Below are 10522 nucleotides of genomic sequence, written 5' to 3'. Positions count from 1 at the left end.
AGGGGAAGAGAAAAGGGAAGAGAGTAAAGCTTGGTCACAGTGTGACCTACTGTGATAAATATCTACAGTGAATTGAGATGGGCCGGGGTGGGGGGCATTTTTGATTCTGTTCCTACTCCCCTCCCCGCAGCTCACGTAGCAGGTGGCAGAGCAGCTTCCAGAGCGCCCTTCCCGACCAGTCCTCCGGTTTCGCAGGCGCCGGGTCATTGAACACACCTGCGCGCCCACGGAGGTGCGCGTCCGCGAACCCTGGCTCTGGCTCCACGCCCCCTCCCCCCGTATTTTTATTTTCCTGGCATCAACCGTCAGTGACTTCTCTCCATAGAACCTCGTGTAGGCCGGGCCCGCCAGGGGTAAGCGAGCCCGGTCCCGGGAACCGACATGCCCTCTCCCCGAGCCCGGCCCTCGCCCGACATGCCCTCGCCCGGCCCGACGCGAGCAGGGCTGTCCAGCGGTCTAGCTGCCCCTCTCCCGGCAGCCTGCAGGACCGCGGCTGCCGGCCCGCCGCGAACGGGGCCTCCGGGCCGCGGGGGGCCGCTGTGACCCGCCTTCGCCCCCGACTCGCCGAAGGCGGGGGAGCTGGGTTTTGGGGGAGAATCAGAAAGCGGAGGGTAGCCGTGGGGGCCGGGCGCTCCGGTGCGGCGGCTTTGGCGGGTGCTCAAGCTGCCGTCCGCTCCGCCGAAGCGCGGAGGAGCCGAGCAGAGGCCCGCCGCCCTCCTCCTCCATGAGGCCCCAGTGAGCTCGGCGGCGAGAGCCGGCCTGCGACGCCTCTCCCGGCGTCCTCTTCCGAGCGCAGCGGCGGTGGCCCCCGCAGGAGGAGGAGGAGGAGCATGTCGGACGGTTTCGATCGGGCCCCAGGTGCTGGTCGGGGCCGGAGCCGGGGCCTGGGCCTGGGCCGCGGAGGGGGCGGGCCTGAGGGCGGCGGTTTCCCGAGCGGAACTGGGCCTGCTGAGCGGCCGCGGCATCCGCCGCCGCCGCAGCCAAAAGCCCCGGGCTTCCTGCAGCCGCCGCCGCTGCGCCAGCCCAGGACGGCCCCGCCGCCAGGGGCCCAGTGCGAGGTCCCCGCCGGCCCCCAGAGGCCTCCCCGGCCCGGGGCGCTCCCAGGTACGGAGCCGCTCTAGGGGACCCCGTCCTCCTGGGCCAAACGCTTCCCCACGGCCCTCCGCGCGCGGGCGAGGGCGGCGCTCTGTCTCGTCTTTCCTCCCGGTCCCCCGAAAGCATTCCCCGAGGGGCCCGGTTGTTACGGGGTGGGGACGGGCCCGGAACGGGGTTTGGAAGGTGGCCGCTGGAATCCTTTGTGCGCCCGGGCTGGGGGAGGGGTCCGGTGCGCGGTCTCCTGAGTTCTGTTGTCCCGGGAGGAAGTAAAAATCGCCTCCCCTCCCCAGCCCCCGAGAGGGAGGCCTTAGGCGGGCAACCATCTCTTTTTAACCGACTTTAAAAAGAAAAAAAAAAAGGAAAAATAAGCCCTCAAATGTTTATTCAGGAAGCAGGTCTGTTTATAAATGAGCTAAAGCAAGTCTATTGTTCCTTTTTGTAGGCTCTCTGCGCATATCCTGGCGATAACCTTAAATTTCGTGAGGGTTCTTGTTTGACTTAAAAACCATCCCTGCTCAGATGGCTTCTCAGTGTACAGTAAGTTGTTATACAAGGGAATGAACGCATCTAACACCGATTTTTTTTTTCCTTTCTCAGAACAAACGAGGCCCCTGAGAGCTCCACCTAGTTCGCAGGATAATAGCCCACAGCAGAATTCGGAGTCAACAATGGCTAAACCCCAGGTGGTTGCAGCTCCTGTGTTAATGTCTAAGCTGTCCGTGAACGCCCCTGAATTTTACCCATCAAGTTATTCTTCTAATTATACAGTAAGTACACTTTTACTGCAACTCTAGGTTAATATTATTGGAATAATACGGTTATTGCATCATTTATCAGTATACTGGTGTGCTTTCTGTACCACACATAAAACATTGTATGAATTTATTGAAATCATGAAACAAAATTGATTCAAGAATGTATTTTGTAGTTATTATATTCAAGATATCAGAATGTAAGCTTAAGAGTAGACAATCTTGTCTATTTTGTTCCCTGCTGTATTTCCAGCATCTATAGACTATCTCTAGGCTGATAAATTTAAGGTGGTCAAGGACATCTTCAGTTTATGAAACTAAAGTCTGTGTCCTGACTTTATGGACAACCTATAGAATAGTGGCCTGGCAAAGTTAATTTTTGATTTTAGTAGGACAGCTGAATATTCATTGGTAGCTTTAGGGTAAATTATCAGTGGTTTTGCTGCAGACTAATTCAGGTAGGTTTTTGAATGTTGAGAAATACACATCTGGGCTCTGTTATGTTAAAATAGAAGTGTTTCTGGTTCTAATTAACAGTTATGTAGAAATGTAGGGAGTTTTGATGAAGTGTTTTAAACTTTTGATAAAGTGTTTTAAACTTTCAGAGTCATCTTTGTCAATAACGTAAGAATTTTAGAAATTGATCACACTTAAATGGCAGGAAAAAACACCAAGCACGATTGGGATATATAGAAAGGAATTTGTTGTGCTATGTAAATGCATAGCAATTAATTATAGATAAGTAGGGCAGGGACCATTCTGGATTGAAGAAATGATAATACTTTAGCATAAGTCCTATTTTTCCGGTCTTCATTTTTTGACATGTAATATACAGAATAGTGTACATTAAGTTATCAACACCCCCAAAGCCCGCTGTGTCCCCTTCTAATCATTACTGCTCTCCAAAGGTAACCGCTATTTTGCTTGAACAATAGTTTTGCCTCTGTTCAAAGTTCATATAAATGGAGTCATATAAAATATATTTTTCTTTCATTCAATATCAAAAGTAATCCATATTGTAGCATGTAATTGGAGGTGACTAATTCTCATAGCATTCCATTGTGTGAATATTTGTCTGTTGATGAGCGCTTGGGTAGCTTTCAGTTTGGGGCTTGTACGATTAGGGCTGCTATTCTTGTCCATGCCTTGGTGGACATTTGCCCTTGTTTCTGTTTGGTATATACCTAGGAGTGGAGTTGTTGGGACTCAAGGTAGCCAGCTTTAGTAGAGACTGCCAAATATTTTTCCAAAGAGACTGTTCCAATGTATGCGTTGAGTACTGTTTGGTTTCCAGTCGCTTTAATTCCTTGTCAGCACTAGGTATTTGCTATTTAAGTTTAGCCATTCTGGTGGATGGGTGTTAGATTTTTAATTTGAATGTACCTGATCAACTAATGGTGGCACACCTTTTTTTGTTACTTTTGGGGTGAGAATGGGGGGACTTGACTTTCATATTTGATAGAAAGCATGGGAAAGCTTTATTCCATATTTTAGAAACTTCATGCATCTTAGACTGCATTAAGAAGAACCTTGGGGCTGGAGAGGGGAAAATATAGGCATAGTAGGAAGAGCAATTGATTTGGGGTGGAATGGGCCATCAATCAGGTAAAGTAGAAATGAGAGCAGCTGGATTCTTGCCCCAAAACTGTATTTGGCTTAGAGAAGAAAGGAACCATTGGAGAGCTGTGAGTAGTCGAATAACTCTTAAGGATACTTACCTTAAGAACCACAAATGTTCCTCATTTGTTTGTCTTCCTATTGATTTGGGCTATCTTATGGTGGGAGGGATGCAATTTTTTTTTTGCAGTTCTTTACCAACTAGTTTTATACATAGTTCAAGTGATTCCTGAGAGCAGTGTGTTGAGCCATGTTAGTCCACCTCCTTTGAGCCACGGCCATCTTTTAGGCGCTCCTTGGTCTCCTCAGCTCCTGCTGCACTCATTTTGCCAGAAAAGATTGCAGACTGGAAGCCTGTGGCTCACGTGTACCCTGCAGGTGTGTCTTTTTTGGCCCTGAGTTTTTTTAAAAGGGGCTTTATAATTTACCAGTACTTAAATTAGATATTGCAATTCTGAATTTTTTGGTTTCTCTTGAAATCCATAAGATCTGGCCATACTGGACTGCTGTTTTGATAGAGCAGAGTTGGCTGGAGCTGAATAGAGGCAGCCCCTTTATATAGAATGTGTAAGCTGTAATTTGCTCACTGGCTTACTTCATTTGCCTGTAATCCACCTGGATTCTATAGGCATTCAAGCTTGCTACCCCTGCCCTGATACATTTTCGGGCCTTACCCTTTTACCCTCTGTCAAAGCTAGGAGTTTTTCTCAATCCAGTTAGTCACAGAACAGCAAAATCCTTGCTTTTCCCAAGTCTTAGGATGAAATCTCGTTATGAGAGAAACTTTTCCTTGTAGTAACCGTAATCCAAAGTCACTCACTCATTAAGAAATAGTTGAGGGCTTCCCTGGTGGCACAGTGGTTAAGAATCTGCCTGCCAATGCAGGGGATGCGGGTTTGAGCCCTGGTCCAGGAAGATCCCGTATGCTGTGGAGCAACTAAGCCCATGTGCCACAACTACTGAGCCTGCGCTCCAGAGCCCGTGAGCCACAACTGCTGAAGCCCGCGCGCCTAGAGCCCGTGCTGGGAAACAAAGAGGAGCCTCCACAATGAGAAGCCCACGCACTGCAATGAAGAGTAATTCCCACTCGCCGCAACTAGAGAAAGCCTGCGTGCGGCAATGAAGACCCAACGCAGCCAAAAATAAAATAAAAGTCGAATGCTTACCACGAGTCAGGGGCTGGGGATACAGCGGTGGATAAAATGGACAAAAATTCTTGTCTTTGTAGAGCCTCTATTCTAGTGGTCTCCTAGCTGGGTTTCCAGAAATTCCTTGAGTCTGCTTTTGTTACACACATGAGAAGCTGTTTGCCTGGTATCATTGAGCTGGATCTGCTCTCAAAAATGCATGCTTTTTAAATTTTTTCTGATAGTCTTTTGCTGTGCTTTCATAACCCTTCTAAAACTCCAAGCCCTTTTATCTTCAATCCTTCCTCTAATCCCACTGCTAGAATTTTACTGCTTACCATGCCTCCTTACCAATGAGTTGCTGTATCCATCTATTCCTGGCCATTGCTTCTTCTCAGGTAAGCCATTACATCTTGAATATTTAATCACGGTTCACTTACGAGAACCAAAAATTCCACACAGGAGTTGATAAAGCATTTATTAAGAGACAACCCCACCCCACCCCACCCCCACGTGCACAAAAAAATCCCAGCTTTTGCTAAGAACATCCTCCTTCAACTTACTGCCCAGTTTTTCTTCTGCCTTTCAATAGTGATGTTCTCCAAAATGAAAAATTATTCACTGTTGGTACTACTTTACTTCTCACTGACCGTTCAAACCTCTGCAGACTGATCCTCTTAATTGTACTGATATTATTTTTGTGACAGATGCTGATGTTGTTTGGGTTTTAAAATCTATCGTCCTCTTAAACCTCATCTAAATAGACTTTGTTGACCACAGTATGATCTATAAGGTTTAATTCCCAGTGTGGGTCCTGTTCTAGGTGCCAAGGGTACCTTTTCAGTCTTTCAGGATTTCTTCCTTTTTATAAAAACTGAATATTTAAGATACTAATATACTCAGGTTTTTTCTCTGTGTGCATAGTTCTGATTCCTAAGACTCTGCAACCATCATTCTCTCAGATTTTAACCGATGACATTATTCTGTAGCATTTGCTATTATGAGCACCTCTCCTCATTTACCTTTTCCTTTGGCTTCTGTGGCAGTACTTCATCCTCCCAACTTTGAGACCATTCCTCCTTCCCTCAGACTGCAGGCTCTGAGGTTCTGTCTTTTGTCTGTTTTATTACCTCCCTTAGTGATACTAGAATCCCCTAGAATCTGACCATCACCAACCTGCCTGTTGATAACTCTGGAATCTAATTCTTCCTCTTAACTCCAGGCTTGTGTTTCCATTTGTCTTGACCTTTTCTGAGGATCTCACATTCAAACTCAAGAATGAAAAAGAATTTATCTTTTGCAAACCTCTTCTTATACTTTTATATTCTAACTAGCTGCTCAGGCTAAAAGCTTGTGGTGTATTGACTCACTTTCCTCTTTCACACTCTTGCCCGCTTCCAATCAAGTTAACTAAAATAGTCTCGACTATTCCACCTAAGTGATCATTTCCTTTTGTCCCACTGCTTTGCATTAGGTTCTCATCTCTTGACAGTGTATTCAAAGTACCTACTGGGAAGTGAGTTTTCTTTTTTGTTTTTGTTGTTTTTTTTTTTTAATTAATAGACTGTTTTTTAGAGCAGCTTTAGATTCACAACACAGCTGATTGGAGGGTACAGAGAGTTCCCATATACCCCTATCCCCCCATATGTACCGCCTCCCCCCGGAAGTGAGTTTTCTAGTTGATGTCCCTCCTAACCTCTTGTCACAGAACTCTTTCTAAGAAAAATAAAACTTAAATATTCCTCTGCTTGGAAGCCATTTGACTTCACATTGAAGACTGAAGAAATGTATACTTTAAAAAATCTGGTACTAGAGAACTAATACAAGCTTTAATTCAAACACATTGGAGTGCTCATCTGTTCAGAATACTCTGTGTCTCCCTTTTTGCTTGAAACAACAGGCCCTGAATCCCCTTTTCACCTTTTTTCAGAACAGCTCTACTTTCCCACTTCAAATTCTCTTAAAAGAGTTATGCTTATTTGGAAAAAAAAAAAGACTGAAATCAGTGTTCTAAACTGCATTTTGCCACAATGAATGACGTTTGATAGGAACAGTTAAGAAATCAGTACCATCAACTGGGACCTGTAGACTTCCTGCTTTTCATTGTCATTAATAGTAGGATACTACCAATCTGTAAAACTCTAAACTGTATATCAGAAACTTAAACTAGTTTTTAATTGTAAAATTCACACGTTTGTGGTTAACATTAAGTAATCATTTAATATACATGCATTTATATTGCTTAACTGCTTTCACAATTCCATAATAAAGGGTCTGTATTTATAACATAAATGTTTCCTCACTCCAGATGTAACTACTATTATCCCTTGTCTATCTTCCCAGAAATTTTTATTGGCTGTAAGTCTCTCTAAAAATTAAATAATACTAAAATATGGTTCTGTGTTCTTTTAATTAAAAGGTTGGGAAATACTTAAAGGTGATAGTGGTATATTTTTTAAAAATTTTATTGGAGTATAGTTAATTTACAATGTTGTGTTAGTTGCAGCAAAGTGAATCAGTTATACACATATCCACTCTTTTTTAGATTCTTTTCCCATATAGGTCATTACAGAGTATTGAGTAGAGTTCCTTTTGCTATACAGTAGGTCCTTATTAGTTATCTGTTTTATATATAGTAGTGTGTATATGTCAGTCCCATTCTCCCAGTTTATCCCTTCTCCCTCCTTTCCTCCCTGGTAGCCATAAGTTTGTTTTCTACATCTGTGACTCCATTTCTATTTTGTAAATATGTTCATTTGTGTCATTTTTTTAGATTCCACATGTAAGTGATATCACATGATCTTTGTCTTTCTCTGTCTGATGGACTTCACTTAGTATGATAATCTCTGGGTCCATCCATGTTGCTGCAAATAGCATTATTTCGTTCTTTTTTATGACTGAGTAATATTCCGTTGTATATAAGTACCACATCTTCTTTATCCATTCATCTGTTGACGGGCATTTAGGTTGCTTCCGTACCTTGGCTATTGTAAATAATGTTGCTATGAACATTGGGGTGGTAGTGATAGATATTAATTGGAAACTGTTGCTACTATCAAGATTGGCTGGAAACTTGGACATAGCAAGTCTCCTACCACTGTACACTATGATATTTTATAGTCACTTAACTATATATTTATTTCCATGTCCTTGGGGATTGACAGATGACAAACTTCATTTTTCAATATAGAAATTGTCAAATATCTACAAGGATAGAGAATGGTATAATGAATGCCTGTGGCCTCAATAGTTAGCTACAGGTGGCCATTCTTGTTTCTATATCTCTGGTCCCTCTCCCCCTCCCATTTTGAAACAAATCCTGGATCTTATTGTATCTATAAATCTTAATTTTGATCTTGGTATTATAATGAAATGTTGGTTTAAACTTTATTTCTCAGCCATCTTGTAAATCTACCAGAGGTGAGAAGACAATTCTCTACCCAGCGAGATGAAGCCCTTCTATTATAACATTTTGGCTATTGGGCAAGGAAGAAGTGGACTTAACTTTTTGAAGAAAATAACACATTTTATCAGGTTAAGGATTCTTAAAAATATAATTTGAGCTAGAGACATCCCAACTCAAAGCTGCTTCATGTTTTTTTGGCCAGTTGCATGGATTAATTTTTTTTTAACCTTTTGATCTATAGGAATCCTATGAGGATGGTTGTGAGGATTATCCCACTTTGTCAGAATATGTTCAGGATTTTTTGAATCATCTTACAGAGCAGCCTGGCAGTTTTGAAACTGAAATTGAACAGTTTGCAGAGACACTGAATGGCTGGGTTACAACAGATGATGCTTTGCAAGAACTTGTGGAACTCATCTATCAACAGGTAGGTTGGCTAATAGCATGGGGCAATCACTGGATAGCTTCCTTGATGCCCAGAGGTGGTGGCTGCTCCTTGAGGGAGGCCAGGTACGTGTTCACCAGCCTCCACACTCCTTGACTCTTTATGGTTCATGAGAGCTTTTAAGTCTCTGTTGTACAGAATTTCTGTAATTAGGGATCCAGAACTAGAGCCAGACTGCAAATTTTCCTGTGTAGCCAAGGCTCTGTACAGGCAGTTGGAAGGAGCTTTGGACACTTCTGAGGCCACTACATGAGTATCATGCCTTTTTTCCAAACCCCTGTTTTATAAGGATCTGCCATTATTGGAGTAGGGGAGAAAAAAAGTCATGGGAGAACTTTTTTGCCTCACAAATAATTCTTTATTTAAAAAAAAAAAAAAAAAAAAAAGGACCACAAAACACCTTGATTTAAGTCTTAACATTTCTGCTTGTCTTTAAAAATTTCAAGGATTTACATCTCAACTCCTTTAAAAAAATCTAATGTCAGTCTAGGTTGTTCACACAAAGTTTAGTTTTAATTCTAGCATATTGGTCATTGACACATTAATGCTATTTTAAGGGGGAAAAAATAGACAACACTCAATTTTGAAGACAAATTTAAGGTCGTTGAGGAGACTGGCCAAAAACAGAGTAGGAGATAAACGCCACCAAAGGTTATATTTCTGTTTCAGTCATTGCTGAAAGAGCAGCTCAAACTTGGAATATATGTGAGGATGACTTATGATAGCAGGTTGTTTTTTGTGTGTTTTCTTAATCCTACCTCGTGTTTCATTTGAGTGCTTTTCCAGTTTGTTCTGGATTGTTACTGGACCTCAGTATTACCTGGCCAACTCTTAGATTTCTGAAAATGCCTGAGGTTTTAGGAAGATAGATCTGCTCTATTTGTCCTGATTCCTACTTTTGCCATCTAAATGGATTAAAAAGGAATATTAGATAAGAAAATGGAAGAATTTTACTGTTTTCTTTTTGCTTTTCTGGCTCTATTTAGTTTCAGCTCTTCAATAGGCTGCTTGATTGTAGTTCTTATATCAGAATTATATTATTATAGTTCTTATTATGCTCGTATTATATCAGGGTTGGTTAGAAAGGCTCTAACCTAACAAACTACAATTTCTGTGATTGTCTCAAAGCCAATGCTTCATATATTTTAAGTTCTACCATTCTATGGTCAGTGATATAGATTTACCAACAGTAAAAAAAAAAAAACAGATTAAACCTACATACTCAATTTTGATTCCTCACCAAATACTACTATAAAATGACAGTGTGGGGATTTTAGAACACCAAAAGCCCATAAGGACTTATATGGCGAAAGGAGATAGAAGTACCCATTTTGGAGACTAGAACGCAGATGGATGAGTGGTAACTGACCTGGCGGATTTTTTTAAAAGTTGAATTCCAAGCCAGTGGTGAAAGTCGAGAATCGCCCTGATTTATGATGCAGAATCTCCAAAAAGGTTCTAGGATAAGGATGGAATGAGGCTAAAAAGATTGCTTGAAAATCTAAAAAAATTAGACTGTCTAGATCTTTTTGCACTGAGTAACCAGTTTGAAGTTTTATCATAATCCTTCTTGAAGTTATTGAAGGAGGTACTCCACCAAAAGGACGATTTAAGGATGAAGACATGGGAACTAGGAAACAGGGAATTTTACAGGAGAGGCTAAGCGAATCATCCAGATGATGGTGAAGGGAGATCCCAAGATAGTAGCCATGCACATAGTAGGCCTAGAGGTACAAGGCTTCACTGGAATCGGGCAGAATGCTCCAGGAGAGACTTCCCTGGTAAGATGAGCACACTCCCTTATGTTTGAAGATATTAAGAAGAAAAAACTAATGAGAAGCCAGTGAGAAATATATTTAAAAAGTAGAAAAAATTAAGTCTAGGGAAAACAAGGTTGTGCAAGAGAGGAGAAATCAGCATAATACATGGTACAACTGTAAAGGGGAACACAAAACTATTTTAAAAAATCACAGTGTATCTACAGTTATACCGTAGTGGAATGAAGTAAGGTTAAACAGGGTGAAAAGTAAATGCTCATCTTCCTTCGTGGGGAGCTAGTAAGAAATGGCTAAACTCAAAT

At 42.3% G+C, this 10522-nt stretch overlaps 1 protein-coding gene across 4 annotated transcripts in view; it reads left to right on the top strand.

Moving 5' to 3' along the window:
* The first annotated feature begins 270 nt into the window (after positions 1-270).
* The window catches only part of PAIP1 (poly(A) binding protein interacting protein 1), a 28599-nt gene continuing 18347 nt past the window's right edge, over positions 271-10522 (top strand). The window contains exons 1-4 of one of the 4 annotated variants that reach the window (XM_089908834.1): positions 880-1104; positions 1538-1574; positions 1693-1862; positions 8239-8424. In XM_089908834.1, coding sequence (XP_089764960.1) covers positions 1764-1862; positions 8239-8424 — 285 coding nt within the window. In that variant the 5' untranslated portion in view covers positions 880-1104; positions 1538-1574; positions 1693-1763. Of the gene's footprint in view, positions 354-604; positions 1105-1537; positions 1575-1692; positions 1863-8238; positions 8425-10522 lie in introns of those variants that run through there. The other 3 variants (XM_089908833.1, XM_022597951.3, XM_022597970.3) reach the window with 3 other exon arrangements.

This window comes from Delphinapterus leucas, chromosome 3 (assembly GCF_059928025.1).
Source record: "Delphinapterus leucas isolate spDelLeu-1000000601 "Yukka" chromosome 3, BTC_Dleu_Yukka2, whole genome shotgun sequence".
NCBI lineage: Eukaryota > Metazoa > Chordata > Mammalia > Artiodactyla > Monodontidae > Delphinapterus > Delphinapterus leucas.
Note: the sequence above shows the minus strand (reverse complement) of the source record. Positions and strands in the feature narration are given on the sequence as shown.